At 36.5% G+C, this 22,757-nt stretch overlaps 1 protein-coding gene across 1 annotated transcript; it reads right to left on the bottom strand.

Annotated features, from left to right (window-relative positions):
- Window positions 1-326: 326 nt before the first annotated feature.
- LOC114134918 (uncharacterized) lies at window positions 327-21,521 on the bottom strand. The gene is made up of 4 exons (XM_028001789.1): window positions 19,449-21,521; window positions 5,575-6,391; window positions 5,323-5,411; window positions 327-1,290 (listed from the first exon to the last, which is right to left on the bottom strand). The coding sequence occupies exons 2-4, from the start codon at window positions 6,354-6,356 to the stop codon at window positions 1,208-1,210; spliced, it is 954 nt and encodes a 317-aa protein (XP_027857590.1). The 5' UTR covers window positions 6,357-6,391; window positions 19,449-21,521; the 3' UTR covers window positions 327-1,207.
- Window positions 21,522-22,757: the final 1,236 nt, after the last annotated feature.

Below are 22,757 nucleotides of genomic sequence, written 5' to 3'. Positions count from 1 at the left end.
AAGATTCAGGGGGCTCTGCGGCATTCGAATGGAAGACTGCTCCATGGAAACCGCCCTCTCTTGCAGCCTGCATGTCATCTGCGCCAGACTTCAGTGCTCAAAGACACATTTACCTTTTCCACAGGCTACTATGACACAACCCACATTTTTAGCCTTCGATCATGCTAGAACATGTTCAGTAATGATTTGTATGCAACGAGGAGACCATGCTACATGTTACAAATCTAGGTGATTTCATTAGTGCTAGCTGCCATGTTCAGAGGAGACTTTCCAACTCTCACAAAAGGTTTCACCACACTCTACTGCCCTCTTTATTTGGGTTTTAAGACACCTGGTGTGATTTAAGCTCCGCTAATTTTCTAATCTGGGAATTAGTCATAGGAAACAATGACAAGACTTGTTCCTCGACATCACGAGTTTGCTCTTCAGCTGACTGAAGAACACCAATGATGACCTTATATTAATTCCTGTGATGAATAGCTGATTTGTTTCAGGGTGGGAATTAGCAAATACATTGCAGCAGAACTAATTCCTGCAAGTGTTGCACATAAAGTTTACATCAGACTGAATAAAGATATGCTGCCTTTTTATTAATGATAGAAGTCAAATAGTTGTTTGTTTAAATTAGTTTATATATTTACATTTAATGTTTGTATACTTTGTGCATACGAAACCAAATAAAATCATCTAGTTTTATTTGGTAAGTCCAATTTCTGTTGTTTACTTTAAATAAATGAAATAATAAAATGTTATGAAGACCACAATTAAACCATTCAATTTTTAAACATCAGTTGTAACAATTGCAATCAGAATATGCACACACAATTAATTTTATGATAGGTAAGACACACTCTAATTTCTATACGTGAAAACAGGTCAGGTGAAAGCAAAATGCAAGTGCAAAAACAAACATTTAAAAATTCCACTAACATTATTCCCTCATTCTCACTCAGTGAAATGGTTACACACTCTTGGTTAGTAGTTTTAATTTTGAGGGTCTAACATGAATCATGTGTTAAAACGCTTTGCTCATTCAGTCAAAGTGAATCGCAGCCAAGCCTCAGGAGGGAAGGGTGGAGTAGAATCTTTCATTTCTTCCAAAATTATATTTGATTTACATTCTCCAGCTGGCCATCCATGTGACTGTGGAACATCAGTGCGTGTCCACACACACAGTCACACAGCTGTCTCCTGAGCATTTCCCTGGTCAGCAGATGCGATCAGTTTTGTGCTTGTCAGCTGCTATGATGCAATGAAATGAGTAACATTGGGGAGACCTCCACGTGTGCTCTAAGGGGGAAAACCAAAAAGAAAAAAAAAAAAAGTATATGTACTCTTTCTTAGCTATAGCAGTGTAGAAGTCTAAGGAAGAAGACCATTCTATAGAAAAAAGCTTCAGGTTCATTAGTTGACTTATTGCAGTCACAATCTGGGCTTAATCAAATTGTAACCATCACTGACAAAATTCTTTGGCAGTTTTTTTTTATACTTTTCTGGAGGAAACTAACATTTTTGAAAATTTTCCAAATAAGTCTAGCTCATTACAAAATTTTCAGTTTCTTTGGTTCCTTTATACTTGGTCTTCAGAAATCTGCATGGTATTTTTGATTATTCTGTATAATTTGAGGGCTATTTATTTGCTTAAAAAAGTGTTTTATTTAAGGAAAATACTTCCTTGTGGTCAATCCACTGGCTCAGGTTGTGATGTAACAACTTGAAATTAACATTATGGCAACTATAGCTACTATAAATAACTAATTGTTAAATCAGAAAGTTAAAATTAAAAATTTAGAAGAATGTAAAATTTTAAGAAAAAAATTATTATAAATATCATTAGCATCACTCTTCAAATCCATTAACAAATGTATTCAGATGTTTTCTTGTATAAGATATGTAACTTTAACCAAACAATGTGAATTTATTTATTTAGAAGCAATATATACTTTTCTTTCCTGAGAAGTTGCATTTTTGAAGAATCAAGTTTTCTAACAGTTGTGTGATAACTTCTCACTGTCTATGTTTCAAGCATTTATCTATTAAAAAAAACAAAAAACTATTAAGTCTTCTCATGAAAAACTAAATGCTAAAGGCACATGAAGAGTTTTCAAAGGTCACATGACAGTTCATGTGGTGCAGTAACCTCAACAACAATCTCCAGTGAAAGTAGTGAGCTGACTGGAATGCAACCAGAGGGATTAGGAGTTTCTCATTTATCTATTTTGCTTCGATCAACATTTTCTTTATTCACCATGTAAAAGTAAATTCACAGGAAATGACAGCAAAGTTAATTCAAACTAGTTAAAGAGTGATTAATTTGACTGCAACAACTGAGCCTTCCTACCATCAATAATTCATTTCAAAGAGATTATGCCTGAGTGCTTTTTGCTTTCCTTTCAGAACAATGGATAAAAAGTCCATATTTTACCTTTCAACCACTTCGCAGTTGGCACCAGATTGATGGTTAACCAAGAAACATCTCACCACTCAACTGTGAAAAAAAGGCTGTTAGTCCCAGACATGAAATCCGATCTGCCCATCAAAATAGTCAGTCTCAGCCCTAAAGCTGTCCATTCTCTTTGAAAGACAGCTCATTTGTTTGTCTGGTTTCTCCCAGAGGAGACTGGTGGGAGAGTCTCGGCCTTCAGTCACTAAGATAATTAGGATGTCCGTTAGACGCTTTCATGCGCCTCAGTGCAAAGAGGTGAGGTCATCAGGCACAAATATTATACCAGACATGTTGTTAAAATATTTTGATTTCAACGTATTCCCAATTACCTCAGACATGCTGTTAATTGTGACATTGATTAAAAGCACCATTTGCGCAGCTAATTATGTAATTATATAATTAAAAAACATAGTTTATTGTAATAATACATGCCATTCACAGTTCTAAAAGGGAAATCTTGATGTATTTTTTCCAGCAACATTGTATAATTTTACAGAACAATAAAGTAATTATGTCACTTTCAGTTGTAATAAAAATGCTGTACAAATCAGACATGACTTAAAGGAAATTTGATTTCGCAACTTAATGCTTTGAAATTGGGCCTCTGTCTCTTTAAAGAGTTCTTGCACTTTCCAACACGTTATAAAGCGAACATTTCTGTTAACCATCTACAAACGTTTATCGGGGGGGCGTTGGTCAGTAAGTTGTAAGGTCCCACCAAAACTTAGACCAAACCTACGCCCTTGTACCACGGGGTGCATAACTTTTAAACACTGATGAACTTATAGAGTGCTTTTTGGTACATTAAAATCATTTTACAACCATACGAGAGATCATCCAAATCTGCAGAAGACATATTTTAGAGCATCCTTTATGGTGGAAATATATGGGGGGTGGGAGCAATAGGACCCAGGGTGGGAGAAAATTACTGCAGGGAGTCATCAAAATGGTAGAGAGGATCATCATTTCTGACCTCTCCTCCATGGATTACGCACACTAAAAACCAACACACAAGCTATAGCCAGAAACACTGCAGTCTTGTCTGGAATTCATTAAAATTCCTTTTATGTTTAATTTATTTAGACTGTGTTTCAGGGCAATAACAACTTCTTTAGAGCTTGTTTTTGACCAAGTTCTAAGTTTTATTGCTGTTTATGAAATATTTTATTGTTGCAATAAGACCTTTGCATATCACACTGCTTTAATACTGCAACATTTTATTTTAAATTGGGCAAGAACTACAGTACCCCTGTATACACTTGTTGCTCTTAAAATTTACACACACACACACACACACATATATATATATATATATATATATATATATATATATATATATTTAATTAAATCAATTTCCTTTATTTACAGTAGATCAGTAATCTCTCTTTCTAATTAAACTTAATTGATTGGATTGTCTCAGGTCCTTCGGCTAATTGTGATTTGAATTCATTTAACAACATTAGCAAGTATTGGCCAAGACAAATACAAACTGAATTTGTAATTGGATTTATAAATTGTGTGGAGTGTAACATTACAACAAGGTTCAGGTCACACCAAATATTTAGCTTTTATGTTTTTCTCAGCCCTGCCAAAAAAAAATAACAAACAATATAAAAGACAAAAAGAAAATATTGCATTAAGAGTGCCTTGTGGTTCTGAGAAATCTGCCATTTACCAGTACTATCTTTTTTTCCTTCTTCCCTTTTATTTTTAAGTACATGAAGAAGTGGAGTATTTAAGGAAACCCTGATGCACAAAACAGACAGCACATCCTGCTTGAAGCTATGGCTGTGTGTCGAAGGCAGACATTGAGAGAAAAACAGCCATGCTGAACAGTCAGCAGTGAGCCTTGTAAAGTTTGGGTGTTACAGGATGCAATAAAACACAAATGGAAAAACTGTGTTCTGCATAACCAACTGGCTGACCTCGGTGAAGTGTGTAAAATTTGTTTTCTTAGTCTAATAAACCTCTTTGGGATTAGTAGAGGAATGGGGAAAGTACCTTGAGATAAGAAGATTTTTCAAGTGTTTGTTCTTGGGTATCAATACCCCTTGAAGATTTTCATATTTTATCACACAACCTCAATGCGTGTAGAACCCCATTTCACTGCAGTTACAGCTGTATGAATTTGGAGTAAGTCCTTCCTTGCCTTGCAGGTATATAGACTGGGATTTTCTTCTTTGCAATAAAATTCGAGCATACTCTGACTGGAAGAAGAACATCAGTAATAGCCATTTTTAAGTCCTGCCATATATATTTTTATTGAATGGGCAATTCTGACTTAAATGGGCTTTGATCTAAACCACTCAGTTGAAACTCTGGCTGTATGTTTAGGTTAATTTTCCTTTAGATTCATTTTAATTTTCCTTTTCTCAAAATTCACCATTTTGAGAGGTGAATTTAACCACCAATGAAGGTTTTTGTTGTCTCTTTTGTTTTCTTCCAGGATCATCCTATTTTATTTCTCCTCCTTTGTCTGTATTCAAGAAAAACTTCCCCAATGAAGTTCCAGAAGTGTGACTACTTTATTTTAAAAACACAGATATTTCACATTTGCAGATTTACAACACTTACTGTACTCTTCATTGAATATATTCAAAATTCCCCTTGCTATTTTTGAATTGAGTGAAAAATTGCAATAACAGAACAATATGTAATATTAATACTGAGGGGCCTAAAAGACACATCACTTGAATTTGTGGGGAAGAGTATTCCTTTTTCAAGGGGTTCATTTTACCTTTCAATAGAAGAGAGGAAGAGAAAACCTGTGAAATTTTCTGAAACCACACAGATTCTTATAATAGACTGCCTCTGCCTCATAACCTTGAGTGAGCCAAATATTCCCAAATATGAATTGCCAAAGGCAGCAGACTCACCTAAATCATCACAGCAGACCTCCATGGAATCAGAGGAGCAGTCACTCAGGTCATCAAGTGTAGCATCTGTATCCTCACTGACCTGAGACCTGTAGCCAAACACAAGAACAGTTCAAACAACATATTATAAAATAAGTCTATATATAGCATTCTTTATTCAAAGACTAAGGAAGAGCTAAAATCAAATTTCAATCAAAAATTAATATATGAGCTCATCGTTCTAATTTTAAAAAGGTGAAATACTGCCCTCACCTGAACCTAAATGGAGCAACAGCAGCCATGTTGATTTTTCCTGGCTCGCTCCCTCTTCGTTTCATGTTAAACTTCTGGTAAGAATCTTTTGGTTTATTACCACGAAAATCTCCCACAAAACCTCCCAGGTCCTGGTTTGAGATGTTCCTCACTTCTCTTTGGAAGTGCTCCAGTCCAGCAGAAGAAGGACGTGATCTTTCATTCCCATTTGTCCCTTTGGTGTAAAGGAAACTTCCTCGTTCTCGGTCTGGATAAAAGTTAGCTGAGTGCTTCGGTAAGGTGTCCCCCTCTTGCGCGTTGTCTAGACTCCTTAGACGACTCTTTCCAAAAGTCCAGTTCTTATTGGTGTTTCTCCTTAGCTGTAGGTCTCTCAAAGTCTTGTGTGTCAATACACTGTTTCGCAGATCCAATGTGTCTTTGGAACGTGGAATGTCTCGTTTTGCAATCTGAGGGCTGCTGTATGCCGAACATGTTCCGTTGCTTCGCTCTGTACCGACTGGGCCTCTGTTAGAATACATGCCAATCTTTTGCTGCATTAGGTTAGCTTTTAAAACTTTACCTCTCACCAAGTCTGCAGGATCTGAGGAAACAGATGATGAAGGATATGCAAGTTGTCGTCTGGAGGCGAGCTGATACTGCACTGTGGGAAGGGGGAGGCTGCTGTACTGTTTGGAATCCATCTTTGGCAGAGGCATCATGGTCTGAGGTAAACGGAGACTTGAACTGACGCTTGCATCACTTTGGCTTTGGGATAAAACTTTGATGTTGGCTCCATTGTTCATGGTTAGTGGGAGTCACTGTATCACAGAAGAGAAATCTAAAAAAAGAAGAATTGAAATTGAATATGGACAGGAACAAACAACACAAAGTGCATCAGGAAACTGTAAAGGTCAATCTGATAACTATTGTGATTACTTAAGGAAAAACAACAATCATTTCTTATAGCATTAAAACAAGCAAGTGGAATTTGCTGCCTAACATTTTTGGAATATCTCACCATGCTTCATTCTCCATGGTGTTGTCAAACATTACAACTAAAGTGGAAAGCTATGGTTGTAGTCCCATCTTGAGGCAGTTAAAGGCTATAACAGCTTTAAAAAACATAAACTTTATGATTAAGCAAATTGCAGTAAAACAAGTATTGTATTTTATATATATTTCTTTGTAATATCCTTCTCGCATGTAATATAATTTGGAGCGAAGTAGGAAAGGAAAACATAAATGAAAACAGTTGAAGCCAAATCTCCACATGATTATGCTAACCACATTTGAGCTAGCATTAGCATCATAGCACAGCTAGCCCTTGCACGAAGTTAGAAAGTACTACTTTAAAGCAGCAGTTTTAAACCATTACTTTGAAAGTAACTAACTAATGAAGACTTGTTGATTAGTTTTTGTTATGTGTCAACCATCTAAGCAGTTGTTTTATTATTGCTGAGTTTTTTGAGCTAGGTAGTGTGCCATCTGCAGTAAGCTCTAGTCCAATGCAGTCAGTTGTAGGGTAAGAAAACACATTGCCCTGCTTAAAATACATCTTTAAAATTTCATGCTGAATTTACTTTTCTGGTAGACTTGGTAGACTCTTGATGAAAAAAAAAAGACATTTTCTTTTCTACAGAAGCAATCTTACTACTAATATTTTTAAATCAACTGTACAAATGTACAATTAATAAATCTGCTTGCAATTTCCTAAATAGGTGTTGGTACTTGGTTTTTATGTGTTTAATATAAATTCCTGTTAAAGACAAAGCCAACTGTTGAATATTGTTTAGGGTGTATTCACACCAGTCCTGTTTAGTTTGCTTTAATTGAACTCTAGCTCCTTGGCCTAGAAATCTGTTTTATTTTGGGAAGTATAATGTGCAATCTAACTCTGATATGGACCAAAAAAATTAATTCTGTCCCACCTAAAAACCTGAGTTGGTTCAGTTCAAGTGAACTCAAGAGCATTTAAATGCATATGTGGATGCAACTGAAACAAACACTAGAGTCTAGTAAGAGAAATATCTTGTGATCTTTCTACAACAACAAAAAAAATCAAATAAATCCTGCAACTGCTGAAATCTCCTGCCACTCCATTTTTATTTACATTTTGGTAATGTGATGAACAGGTTTCTTCAAAGAGTTTGGCTTGTTTGACACAGTGCAGTATGAAAGTGAACCGCACCAGCTGAAAATGTAACAATTTTTACAATTTTACCAAGAAAAATTGGTAAAACCTTTCACCCACTTTGGGTGTGAAAACATGCTATCTGTAACCTGAACTCTTTGTAATAATTTGCTCTTAAGGGCTTTTCAGATTGTGTATTTAATGACTGAATGACAAAGGGGCTGGCACCTGTCCAGGGTGTACCCCGCCTCTCGCCCAAAACGTTCGCTGGAGATAGGCACCAGCACCCCTCCTGACCTCGCGAAGGAACAAGGGTGTAAGAAAATGGATGGATGGATGATGAAGGGGTATGGAGCTAAGAAACCATTAACACCCTCACTATTTTCTCTGTATTGGAGAGGCACTGCCTCTGGTCCAAACAGAGTTGGCATGGCCTGAAAGGAGCATTTCCCCCCTGCAGAACATGCCAAGTGGTGTCAGTCTGCCACCAGTCTTCACAGCATGTTTCCCACTGGAGACGTGAACGTTGAACCAAGAATACATTAGGTAAAGCTGTTAAAACATATGGTGTCTTTTTAGATAAATAACAGAGCTTTGATTGATTTATGTTTGGATTTTTGCTGGCAACCTTTTATTTTAAGACTAAAATAAATGAAACTAGTTGTCCTCAGAAGGGGTTTATTTAACCCTCATGTAAATGACATAATAGTTTGTTTCCTTAGAACAACTCCAAGGATAGGCAAGTGAAGATTATATAAACATCATATGACTGAGGTTTCTGAGTTGAGGAACTTAAACTGGTGGCTAGTCTGGAATCCAGACATTTAAGCCTCTTGTACATGATATGATATTCCTTTTACCTTTGTCTGCTCTCTTTTCTTTTATTCACTTATGCTTGCATTCACTCAGTTGGTCATGTGGTTCAACAATGTCTCTGTGAAGCAGACATCCTGGAATGTGCAGCTGTTTCACTGCATTTAGTGCAGCATAAATCCTAAGTGAAAGCTCGCTGTCTTTGACAAACTGTAAAGCATAAATGGATGTCTGACTCCCAGTCATAATTACTGCACTACAGTCATTATAGCAAACCCACACAGATTTGTATAAATACTTGAGTTTGTCTTTAGGAGAAGCAAATAATCATTTTTCTGTTTAATCATTTTTCTTTTTCATTTAAATCAGAAATAAATAATTAGAATTACTATACAGTGATTTCCCCTGGGTGGACTTAACTTATAAGTAAAACATAGCTATCAAAATCTGAGTTAGTGAATTTTCAAATTATTTTTCCCTGATAAATATTTTTTGCAGCTTTTAATTCATGTGGAAAAATTCCAGCTGATGCCAATAACATCCCACTAGAGGAGACTACCAAGTAGTTCCAATTGGGTGCAATGTGTTTTGCTAACTGTTGTCGTGCTAACTTCAATTAGTTACACAATATAATAGCATTGCATTTCCCTCTAGACGGAAGAAAGCATTCTGTGCTTTAAATTGCTGCCAGGAGGCAACACTTTCATGCTTTCTCCTTTTTTTATTTTATCCACAAAATGTATGTTGTCTAGATTTGCTGTTAAAACCTTTTGAATAAATTTGGAATTTTAGCCTTTTTTTCAAGAGTTAGTTTTGCATTCTTTCTTTTCATTCTGTTATGCACAGTTCTGAAATATCTCTCCTGCAAATGAGGAAAATTCAACTTTCAACTCAACCCAATTTAATAGCTACAAGCAAAAGTAATCAGTTTACTTCCCCTGATCAGTAGCCTTACTTTAGACACTTAAAAATAGTTAAAAACTGACATCTAATTTGCTAACTTTGCAGAATAATTTGAATTTGGATGTTTTCTTATGCTGCAAACGTAAGCAAAAACATCTAAGTTACTTTTACTATCCTACCTGATTTAATAATGGTCCAACATCAGTCAGTATTCCATGCAGAAACAAAGAAGAGGCAACTGTATGTTGCAGTGGAGCCAACTTTCCTATACCAGCCAACCCACACTTCACAGTGGGATACAGCTTACAATAACACAATTTAGACCCACATGGAGCTTTAGAGAGGGTGGGGGTGGATCGATGTTAGGAGACAACAAGTGAGTGATGCTTCTAATGTTTCATCCAGTTTTTCCCCTTTTCTTCCTGCAGCCATTCACACATTTCATCCATTATGACCAGACAGATTATCATGACTCATATTTCAGTCTGTCTGGTGACATCATGCATAGTTTCCCCCTTGGTGCTCATGTTTCTGTCACAGCTTGAGTGTCACTTTGATCTCCTTTTTTTCTTTTACATACAGTGAGAGCATGGAGTCAATGCAAAGAGGAGCCCGAGCTGCTCTGTTTTCACCAACCATATAATCCAAGCCCTGGGGGTTCAACCGAAGATACTTCTAAGAACTAGTAGCGTGTTGCCACAAAAATATTCTTACCGCGGCAAAATCTCCGAGAACTCTGGGCAGCAGGAAATCCAACAATGTAAACAAAACATTACAAATTCACTTGCTGATATAAACTGATCATTCAGTAGGCTTTTGCTTCACCAAATGTTGCTTTATTTGGTGAAGATTGCTTCATGAAAGGCATTCAATGTTTTAACTGACATTTGTGTTTGACAACTTCCCTTGCAAGCTAACCTCAAAAGCATGTTGATATGATTAGGATGAGTGAAACATGAAAGACGGATAGAAAGAGTGAAATTAGGTTCTGCTGTACTGTTCTGCTGAGAGACTCATTGATCACCACATAGATCATGCAATATCTGAAACATCTTCACAGGCTCACAGGTTTCAAGCCCCTGCACAATTGCAAGCTCAATTGTTCCAAAGTTAAAAAAATCTCTCCAGATCGTAACATTTCCTTCTCCTCTGTAATGAATATTACAGATGAGAAGTGGAACTCATTGTCATGCCAGTAGTGATGGAAGCCATGACAAATATCCAGAATATTTTCTTCCACCTTTCACTGTCCCATAATTGGTTGCTCTTCCAATGGTCAAATTGAGGCATAGCAGTTAAAGGTCTTTTGTTGTTCCTTAACCCTTCTTTCTCTTCTGGGTGTTGGGCTGCAGAGAGCATCAGTAATATTGCAATATTATTGCAATATTGCAGCACCAATTTCATCCCTGCTCATATGACTTTAATTAGGAGTGTATCATCTACCGTATTTTCCGGACTAAATCAAAATCAAATCAAATTTTATTTGTATAGCACATTTCAGCAGCAAGGCATTTCAAAGTGCTTTACATCATATCAAACACAAAAACACAATGCAACATAGAATCAACAATCAAAACGACATTAAGTCAGGTTCCATCAATAAATTTGTAATTGATTACGTTTCAAATACAATCCTAAACAGGTGGGTTTTTGGTTGAGTTTGCATCCATAAAAGGTTTACCTGTTACACTCCTACTGTGTTATATGGAACAAAATACCTGTTGCTATTTTCATTCCCACTCACGCTCACAATCACACAGTTTAAACTGTAGAGCGCACCTCACTATAAGCTGCACCCACAAAGTTTTTTTAAAAGAACTGGAAACGTACTTATATAAGCCGCACTGGGCTATAATCCGCTGGTATCTCTGCCGCTCTCGGTTGATCAAATCTGTTATAAAGGACGCATATGAACTTCTTCGTGTGGTTTCCATGACGAGAGGGTATGAGTTTGAAAACATTTTTCCGTCATGCCTGCTGCTAGCATGTGCCTGTTCTAAATGAAAATCAGCACTTTCTTCTTTGATTTCCAATTTTGACTTCCAATGATTCACTTCCTGCTAACGAGCCCCCTGGCGGTTGAAGAAAAATCCACAGAAAAGCCGCATTGGGCTATAAGCCGCATGGTTCAAAGTGTGGGGAAAAAGTAGCGGCTTATAGTCCTAAAAATATGGTAACCAACTATTTTAAAGCATAAAATAAAATCCTTTATTCATTTTCTAACCAGGGTCCAAATACTATGAGGTTTCACCTTTTGCATACTGTCAGCTTACTGTGAGATATACTGCAGTTTATTGATTGGCAAAGTCTAATTTTTGCAGGCATAAAAATGTAGCCCATAACCAAAAGATAACTTAGCTGAATATGCTGCTATCTAGTCTTAGAAGAGTTTTGATATTTTTTATGTATAGCACTAAGTCCTAGATTCTTCCTTTTCCCAATTACCTTATGCCCCAGCTTTGTCATAGAGAAATTCTGTAGGGAAAGTCATGGACTGATGGGACACCAGACTGATTAACAGCACACATATTTAGGAGGACATAAGAACAACGAAGGAAGACATGGCTCTTTTTATTTTGCAAAAAAAATAAAAATAAAATAAAATAATTTCAACTGGGTGACATCTCTTAACTTGTTCTCTGTTTTGCTTTGAAACATGCATGTTTCTCAACTTCTTTGCATTTATTATTAATTGTTTTAAAAAAAGAACAGTTTAAACATTTTATAAAGCTGTTACATTTCAGTGGTAAAAATAAGCCTTCTACATTTCTACCTTGTCCTCAGTGTTTTGCAGCTTGTTTGTAGCCTGACAAGTATAGATTTTAGTCAGATTTTCCCAGTCACATTGTGGCTCTGATGTCAATAATAGTCCTTCTCCCTCTCTTTTAGTCCATCATACATGCTAATAAAATTACAGCACTCTGCTAAGGCACTTATCCAAATTGTGTGTATCTGTTTACAACTGCAGAGATGTGCACTGTTAAACAATGTCTTCTTCCTTTATAGTTAAAGATTAAAATAACAACATGAATAATTAACACTGCAGGTTTTTTTATTTTGGTATTTTTCTGGCATCCAAGATTAGAGTGGATTATTCTAATGACTGATTAAAGGGATTTACTATAAGTCACTTTAATTGATTGATTAATACCATTAAGCAATGCCATAAAATTCTTAAAATTGTGAGTCATGTTAGCACTTTGCAAACTCCTTAGGGGAAACTAGGCTAAAATAAGCTTTATTCTAAATGGAGCAAAATTCACAGTATATCTGATATTTATCACTAAAATGTTCATTAGATTTCTAGGTAACACTTTATTTGACGGGTTGTGAATAAGACTGTCATGACATAAACATGACATAACATCTGTCATGAACATGAGTAAATCTTCACTGATTAAACTTTAGCTTTAATAACATAAAGCTGCATAATCTTTTAAAGTTTAATCAGTAATACTTTTATAACAAATTTATGTCAGATCATGATTTCTTGGTTAATGTCAAGTTGTCATAACAAAGACATTTTGAATAATGTAAACTTTGTCTTAAAAGTGTCATGATTTACCAAATGACACTTTATGACAACAGTCATAAATATTCATGAAGACGTACTCATGTTCATGACAGGTGTTATGTCATGTTTATGTCGATGTCATGACAGACTTATTCACAACCCGTCAAATAAAGTGTTACCGTTTTCTACATGTAGCCAATAATTTGCATGAATAGGGACACATTAATTGCTCTTATAACTTTAACATAGAAAAATGCACTTTGAAGTTATTTGTATTTGTCTTTATTTGACAAATAAAGTATTGCTCAAGTCAACAGGTCCAAACATTTCTGGCTGGAGGTAACTGAGTTCTGAACCTCCTGCTGGTTTATATTGGCATATTTTGTATCCCTGGGAGCCATGTATATATTTACATACAAATTCAATTGGTGCACCACTTCAGTCTTTGCTGTTAGACTTCTTGGATAAAGGCGATGTTGTTTATGCATGAATGGAATCGCTTATTCTGTTTTAGGTCTTGCAGAAATGAGGTCTCTGCAACTCCAGTTTAGATGCAATGCACATTATGTACATAGGTTTTAAAATACTCAATTCCAAAGATCTAGCAGGAAAAATTATCCCAACTTTTAGACATCACTCTGCTGGAATATGTAAATGCTGGTTATTTCTGGACAGGCTTGATTTCACCTCAGAAAACTGTGTCAGTTGCATAAGAGCAGCATAGCCGCAGCATCAGGCTGTAGTTTGCTTTAGGGATTTTAGATCCAACTTTATGAACCACTTGAAATTGCATGCTTATCTTTAAGGGTCCATCTTTTCTTTTGTTTTCAGGCTAGGTTAAATAATTCATGAGAGCACAACAAAGTTTTTAGCGTCAGTATAAGATGGACTTACTGACCTTGATTAAAATAACCTTTACAATGACTTGTGCTCTAAAAGGAATGCTGGAGCTTAAAACAACCTGTGAAATTCTAACATTTAGGTATTCCATAATAAAATGTTTCACTGTAGGAAAGAGGAACATTTTAAAGTTTAATTCACCTATTGCGATTAAGTGTTAATGCTAAAACCTAATTGTAGCGCCTTTCTCAACTGAGCAGGTCTGAGTATTACAACCCAACTGAGTAACAACATCCATTTTTTTTCTTTTTTTTTCTTTTGTTACTAATACATTCAAATTAAAGGCACTGTGGAATTGTTCAATTATTCACCCATTACAAGACTCCTGGCTAGCTCGCCACATGTAGCGCCTTTCTCAACTGAGCAGGTCTGACTGCAGGGCTTAGTGTTAACCACTCTATAAAATCAGAAATAGGTACGGCATGGAGTCATGATTGGGTGGATAATTGATGCAACTGATGCAAAGAGCTTTGTTTATATTGCCATTTATTGCAGTGGAAATAGTAATGATAATAATAATGACAATAATAATAATAATAATACTAACAGCAAAAACTAAACAAAGAGAAATTGTTCAAAAGAAACAAGGACGGGGGAAAAAGAACAAACCAAAAATGAAATAATCAATAATACTTCAAAACCAAATGTAGTTCAAAAGTCCAAGAGCAACGGGAGAATTGTTCTTTTCCTTTAGATACTCCCTTAGAGTTTATTTTGTTTCCTGTATGGAAAGTGTTGTTTGGTTTTCCTGTGTGGAGAGTGTCTTTCTTTTTCCTACCACCAGGTGGTGTGTGGGTAGCTCGCCATCCTCCGTCAGCAAGCGAGTCGATGAAGGGGGAGAAAAAAAAAACCTGACCGTCGAGTAACGGATTGTCTGAGGAAGTGGATGTTACTTGTTCTCATCAGAAGGTAAACCAGGCATCAACAAAGCCCAACCGCAGATCCTCGAGTTTTAGAGATGAATTCGTTCAGCGATGAGTCGAGTTGGAGATTTGAGATTGTTTTATTAACAACCAACGCCACAACTAACAGTGAGCAGCAGCACAGTGGAAACCCGGAAATACACATGAGGGTCCCAGCTGTTAAAGGGACGGCTTAAAGGGAAGGTGGTTGGGGCGTGGCGGTCACGTGGGTTACATAATTGTAATGGTAAGGTGTTAATTTGCTTATTTATTATGTCATAACAAAAATGCAATGTAACATCATTGCAGAAAGATGTATTCTGATTTTTTTTAATCTATCGTACAAGTTGGTAGCCTATATCTATTCTCAAGAACTAACAGTGTTGCATAGATGAAAAGGTGTTGCTCTTCTACAAGATAGACAAACTTTACTTTCAGATGTTGAGCTAAATGTTCCCAAGTTAAGCATGGGGTTTGTCTCGTCATGCTTTGTCTAATTTATTGTTTTCAAAAGATCAATATCTTTTATGAGTTTTGATCAATGTCTGGTTTAGCTTTGTTTCACCTCTCCATTAAAATGTCAGCAGTCTAGTGAGGCACTGAAATTGCAACATGTGCCTTGATATGCACCAACATGTTCACATTTTTGTCAGACATTGTCAATTTGGCACTTTTATTACATTTATTGAAGACCAGTTTAGTTTTATTTTAATTGGTTTCCTCTGATTGTCTTTCTACTTACCAATTTTGTTCCAAATACAAGTCTTGATTGTTGCTGTTTACTCACACCAGATTCTAGTTTTCTAATTACCACATCTGCAATGAATCGGTTGTTTCTTTGCCTAGTACATTCTGTACCGGGTATTTCACTCCCTTCTGGTAAATCTCTGAATTAGCATCAGGAAAACATAAACTCTAACATCAGAAACACAACTATGTAACAAAGGATTTTTTGTGAAAGACTCAAAAGTCACAATATTAGATATGCCTGTTCAGTTTCTTGTTGACATCAATATAGAACAAACCAATCAAATGACATCCAGATGTATGACAGCCATTTTACTGGTGTTCAAAGGTTTCTCTCCAAATGAAAAAAAGGATGGTTGTGAAACAACTGATCTAATGTGATTTTCACACACAATCATTTCTTCGGTTTACAGAAAACGTATCTAGGGAGTGACAGTTGGGAGGATGAAAATGCCTTGTCTCCTCCTCCTCAAGGTTAGGAGGAGATAGGACAGACAGGATCAAAATGATACAAAGGCAACAGTAGCTCAAATAGCGATTTGCCATAACAAAGTTATCTGGAATACCATCTCTAAATGCATCCCAACTGTTGCCCATTTTGAAGCAGATGGTTTACAGCTCCAGATGTTTACTCTGACCACAACCCTGCCAGCTACAAATAGAAAATGAAGGCTACAAAATGCCTGGGCTCATTAAACTTGGACAAAAAGAAGGAAAATAGTTGCTGTTTGAAAGAGTTTTCAGTTGCAACACTTAGATTGTCAGAATTTGGCATAAACAACATAAAGACAGCATCATCCTGTCTTATTAAGAATTAGGGGACCTGTATGACACTTGTCACACAGGTGTCTTGTCACCTGTGTCTGTCTGTGGTGACCTTCTAGGTTCCAAAACCAAACTTTTCCAATAAAGGCTGTAGGTGGCAACCTGTGGTCTGGTTCTTCACGCACTTCCAGCTTGATTGTTTGAAAAAAAAAAGAAAACTTTATTTCTTGTAAAAATATAGACAAAACAATTACTAAAAAACTTCTTATAACTTAGTTGAAAATGAAAGTTAACTTAATCTGATGTTTCAAGTTCAAAAAGTGGTCAAAAAAGCCATTTTACAAAAACCTCCCGTCATCAGACCGGATATTTGCCAAACAAAAATCACACCTAACGTTTGGTCTAAAAGTTACCAAAGTACTCTACTATTCCACATATAAAAATTAAAAAGAAAAACTAAATTGATAGAACTTACGATTTACAAAAATTCAACATAAATGGCTACAACACATATCCATCCCTCAGTGTCACAAAGCTCTGAAGATAGAACATCAGACCTCATTCAGTAGTTGTGGAATGGGAGATGTGGGTCATGGATTTACAGCTGTCAAATCTTCAGCAAAACTATAATGCCATTATGTCAATATGGACTAATATTTTTGAGTGCTTAACCTCCAATAATAATAATTTTGTATTTTCAATAAGGTATTACTTTCAAAAACCCAGAAGTGAAGCAGAAAGGTTTACCCCTGACATTTAGCCACAGCAGGCCTTATATGACGGATTTGCCTCTAGCAACCTTTAGATTCAAAGATGAATCCATGTCCTTTACAATAAGGACATGGATTTTTACCTCACTCCCTTCTACTTCTGTTGTCTGTCATCCTAAACTTCATCTTTTTTTGTTATGTAATAGTTTCATATAAAATATGTATCAGCCTTTCTGTGGTTGGAACGCATGTCATTTTTGGTTTGTCAAGGGGGAACATGTCCACCAGTGGAGCGTGTCTGTGGATTAGATTTTCCAAACAAGACAAGCCACATACACACAGTTGGATTCAGGACACAAACAGACGTGGCATTTACAAGAAGCAAAATTTGCCCTTTGAGTATGAGAACCTACGGCATTTTAAAGGCAGCTTCGTAACATCTCTGCACATACTAGTCGTTTAATGATTATGAAAATTACCTTCAGAAGAAATTTGAAATCAGACGTGGATTTTCTCCAAGTCTATATTGCTGTGTCTGAGTGAATGATGTAAGGATGCAAAGTGTCTGCAAATCCTGTGGGTCTAAATTTGTCTGGAACAGAATAGACAAGACAAAATTGTGCCTGAAGCAGCACATTTTGCTTTAACCACCAACTCTTTCACTGTACATGCTGATAGACCACAGAGAACTATTTATGTGTTCTCATACCTATAATTCAGAATGGCAATTGAAAGTTAAGTTCCAAAATGGAGCAAGTTGCACACATGATGGATCTGTTTTATTGGCACTGACATCACCCAACATTAGTGGTATTTCTTCTTGGTTGTGGATGGAATGCCAGCATTGAATTGAATTACTTTATGGTTCATATTATGTACATTAGTGGCTGCTTTAGCCATTTCTGGTTATTCAATATGTTTTTGGTGCATTGAAAGAAATGATAAAGATCAGATTGACATGGGAGTGGTTGATAAAGATTCTGTTTACTTAGCCTTATAAAATGTCAGAGATTGTTTTGATTTTTTAACAAATGTGCACATATTGTTAGCCTACATGTTAAAAAAATGACTGTAAAGCAAATAACATTCACATCGGCCTTAGCAACATAACCTATACGAAAATTAAGATAGTGAATGTGGCAAATGGTTCATCTAAATGTTAGCATATTGTCTAGGGAGTTGTATCAACCTGCACAATGATCAGGCAGGAAATTACTCAGAATTATTGAAAACAAAAGCTAAAACTGTCTTTTATACTTTTATTTGTAGTATCTATGTGATAAAACTGGTAAAAAAAATTTCCTTTTACGTGACACTTTGTCAAATTAATTTGTTCATTTCTTTACCCCATCTGTACCCCACTCAAAGGTTGATAAAATTGTTACAAATATTTGTCCAGCATAGTTTAATCGTCGGTGATCTAAATAAGCTCGGAAATTTGCTGATTTTATTCTCCTTTTGCTAATTTTCTTTTCTGTTGACATCTTAGTTGTTTAGAGTTGACTTCTGGAGCATTTTCAATAGAAATAGTTTCTTAAGTAGACATAATGACAATAAGTAATGAAATGCTAAAACAACACTATAAAGTAAAAATTTTCATTAAAATGCTTAAATAATAGCCAAATCTTTCTAAGAAGACACAGAAAACAGAACTAGTGCATTAGATCCTTAAACCAGCATATAGTGTGAGTCAGCAAGCCTTTTCGGAAATTACTGAACACCTGATACCAGATCCCAGGAAGGACTATAGATGTTCTGCGTAGAACAAAGAGTCAGCTTTACATCTTGTCCATGTCTTGTCCCCAGCAGGTTGAATCACACTCTGAGCCTGGTCCTGCCTGAGGTTACTTCCAGGAGTTTTACCTTTCCACTGTTTCACCGTGACAAAAGCAGCTAAAAATGTCACTTTTATATGAGGTAAAATTTGCTCAGTTGTCAGTGTTTTTATTTCTTAGCATTAACTATGTTTTTTAATTATTTCTATGATAGTTTTATAAAACTACATAACAGTTTGACTTTATTTTTTTCAGTGCACCTTGTTCAAAAATTGATGTTGAGCAAGCTAAGACAATAAGATTTTGCAGCCTACTACTGTGGACAAGACACAAGGTTGAACAAGGCAATTTGTGTAATTATGCAATCTGTCTTATTGGCCATGTGTTAACTTTAAGCCTCCTACTTGACTGCATCTGTCCTTTGATGTTTGCAGTAGACATTTGAATTGTTAGAAGTGATGCATGGTTCAGTCTTTTGACACCTTTGTAAGAAAGTGTCAGGGAAAAACCCTCATGGTGTAATTCACACATTAAAGCCAACATGTTTCCTTGTCATCAGTTACAAAAAAGGTGTGCATGTGTGAAACAAGCTTCAGAGTCATTTAGCTGTTTTTCATCACAGAAATCCACTCAATTAAAATTCATATTAACCTGTAATGCATTTACAGTAGCTAGATCTAATAATTAACTAATAAACTGTTATTTCTTAGAATTCACTTAGACATTCACACTCACCTGCAATGATGCTGACAAAACTTGGTGTGATGGAGTCAAGTGTGCATGCAGGTAAAATCGTTTGAGTAATGAGCATTGCAGTCAAGTCTCCACCTCTCTGTCCTTCTGAAAAAAAACGTCTCTCTGATGGTGACACACCAAACAGCAGCTTCCAACTCCAGAGCATCTCAGCTTCTGTCCGATGTCTAGATCAAAGTGGGGCTGCTCTCTTCCTGCTTGCATAACAATACTCTAGACAGATCCCATGCTGCAGTTGCTGCATGTGCATCAGACCACTTTAGCCACAAGGCGCGCTCTCTGCCTTTTAAATGGACCTGGCATCGTTCCAGTCTACTTCCTTTAGAACAAAAGTGCTGAGCTAAAATTGGGCCGTATACCTGATGGAATACTCAAACTGTCCTCTGCGGGGGGTTTTTTTTATACGTTTTTCCCCTTTTTTTTAATCCCTGCCTCTTTAAAACGGTCACCAAAGCATTGCGGGCTGCGTATGCATCTTTTCCATCCTGAGTCACTGCCAGAGCCAGTGAACTGGATTAATTTGAATTGTCACTGCATGTTTGTAGCCGGCTGCCTACAGGGTACAGGCTGCCTCACCGCGAACCTCAGTGAGAATCTGGGCCAAATGGGAACAGATTCAGAGGTGTCAGTTCAGGAATAAAAGACTGACAGGAACTATGATGTGTTGAATTCACACTCTTTTTCGTTAGATCTTCAAAGTAAGGATTACAATCTGTGACTAAGAGAATCTCCCTATGTGAGTGTTGTGGGTAAATATTATAAAATGACTCAACTTAGGAGAGAGTTTAAAGCAGGGACATGTGCTGGAACAAATTTATTGTGTGCCAGGAGCAACAAAATGACATACAGTGGTGTGAAGATAAGCCAACGGGTGGTTTGTTGGTGTGACATGATTTAGTTTAAGCTCAATCGAGAAATTTGTGCTTTTGGCTAAATCTCTTTGCAGGATGACTAAAGTCTGTGGAGTCTGTCGCAATTTGAAAATAATCACTTTACTTCTGAGAGGACATAGAGAGGATTACAGAAAAAAAGTGCAAAGGATATTCAGAAACATGAAAATTATCTGCACACCCTTAACATTGTTTCTATTTGACCTTGGAATTCAAATTCTTTCCCTTATCATTAGAGCTAATGCACAGGCCACAGCTAAATCACTGCATAATTAAAGGGGCTCAGATAAGTAATCAGCAGGTCTGAAGGGAGGTACGAACTGAACAAGTGAAGTGATAAGAAATCTCTGATACGTCACTGTTCTCTCTGCATACTAACTGTTTTTCATGCTCCGATGCTCGGGTGTTTTGTTTTGGTTAATAACCCCTGTCGTCTTTTGCATCAACAGCACAAGTGACACACACCAAAATAGAGAGAGCTGGAGGAGTCAGTATATAGGGTGTGTCTCAGCACCAATAAAATCTAATCTTAGGCCACATCTGACCTCTACTGACTAATTTATGTAACTGCATTCTTGGTCCACTGGCCAGCAGAGGAGGAGGAGTCAAACAGAGCCGTAAACGTTAAACTATCTGAAGCAGACAGACAGACAGGGTCATTCTCTGCAAACATCCATACAATGAAAACAACCATCTTGGTTCCTTAATTATGTTCAATCCAAATATCATCTATGACTAAATGAGTCATATTTTACAGATTGTTAGAACTAAAGATATAACACTTTTTTCCATGGTACCTGACTTTTCTGAGGAAAGACTCAAAATGCCAGGGAACAGAAATAGAATGTGAGCTGAACTTCTATTTAAGTTTGGAAAGCAAGATATATGTTAAATGAGTATGCCTGTCTATTCTGTACTATTCCAACAGAAAAAGTGAAGAATAAATTTGAGGAAACTGATTTTGACTTTAAAGAGCCACATTTCCCACTTAATGCTGCTAACTTAAAAAATTCTCCAAAACATTCTGCTAAATCTGATGCAACATCTCCATTTTGAAGAATTTGACAATGACATTTTTAACAAAGAAAGCACAATAGCTGCAGCAGAACATTAAGCATGTGTTGATCACACTACAACCCATTCACGTTCCCTACATGTGAAGTCATCTCACCTCTTCCAGCTCCTCATCCTCACCTGGTGACTTGGCAACGTTTTAGTAAAAAGTGCTTCCAAAAGCAGACTCATTCGTAGAGAACTTCTGGCGTAAATTTAGGACAATTGTTGCAAAAAAAAAAAAAAGGAGCTAAGTTACTCCATAAAACTCGACTGATCATCCGGCATTCTTCATTGATTGATGGACCAAAGCCCACATTCGTTCCTGCCTCTTTTCTTGTTTTGCCTCCAGTCTTATCCTTTTCTAGGGGATTATTCAGCTCAGTGTCTCTGAGTCGACCTCTCTCTCCCACTTGTGTCGTTCTTTGTCATGAGGGCAATCACATGCACGCATACTCTACAACCATGCAAGGCGGATGTCCACAGAGCAGAGACAGGGGGCTAGTGTTGGCCATCGCAGGCTATAAATAGGCGTCTTGAGTTCATCATTGTCTCTTCCTATGATGGTGAAGAGCCTGGAGGGCTCAGAGAAGGAGGAAGACACACCAAACAGCATCCTTCTCTGCCAACTATCCCTCCTCATCGTCATTTTTGTTGGAGGATAACTCATCATACACTTTGATTTTACTGAGTGACAAAGCAAAACGAGAAAAATAATAAATAATCCAAGAGACAGATTCTATTCTTTCTTTTTTGTTTGGAAAAAAAGGGGGGCGATGAAATGATGAAAGGTCACACGTGCAATGCTTTCAATAAGAAGAGAATGATGGTGAAAGCCTGTGTGTACTGTTGTTGAATGTCACAGTGCAGAAGATCACCAGCAAAATGCCTGATATGCTTTTCATACTGAAGTAGTTCATTTTCTTCCTCATTTGCTGCATTTGCAGCAAATGCAGCTCACTTGGCAGAATTGGTTTTATACTTCTTACACTAGTAAAGAAAAACACATTCATATCAACATTTCTTAATTTATTGTTAGAAGCATATTATACCTAGCATATTATTATTTCAGGAATGGACTTCAGACATTGCTTTTGAGGGTTATAATCCTAAATATTTTAGCTATTGTTTGAAGTCAGTTTTTATGGACAAAAGAATAAATGTGTCATGTAAAGACTGATTCATTACCTTTATGTAGCTTACCATGTTCCCATAATCTTTCTTTATATTAAGCTAACATTTTATTATCATTTATTAAAAGAAGGTATAAGTCTCCTTTGACTCGTCTTACTTGCAGAGAATCATTAGTTCTAGCATTGATGTTTTCCTTTATGTAATTAAATTATGA

The sequence above is a fragment of the Xiphophorus couchianus genome, chromosome 20 (genome assembly GCF_001444195.1).
Source record: "Xiphophorus couchianus chromosome 20, X_couchianus-1.0, whole genome shotgun sequence".
Lineage (NCBI taxonomy): Eukaryota > Metazoa > Chordata > Actinopteri > Cyprinodontiformes > Poeciliidae > Xiphophorus > Xiphophorus couchianus.
Note: the sequence above shows the minus strand (reverse complement) of the source record. Positions and strands in the feature narration are given on the sequence as shown.

Bases quoted from the DNA above. Each gene is read 5' to 3' on its own strand.
- LOC114134918 (XM_028001789.1), bottom strand. From the start codon at position 6,356: ATGAACAATGGAGCCAACATCAAAGTTTTATCCCAAAGCCAAAGTGAT. The intron at 5,412-5,574 runs GTGAGGGCAGTA...GTTTGGCTACAG, and splicing joins GTTGCTCCATTTAGGTTCAG to GTCTCAGGTCAGTGAGGATA. The intron at 1,291-5,322 runs GTGAGTCTGCTG...TTTCCCCCTTAG, and splicing joins GGTCTGCTGTGATGATTTAG to AGCACACGTGGAGGTCTCCC.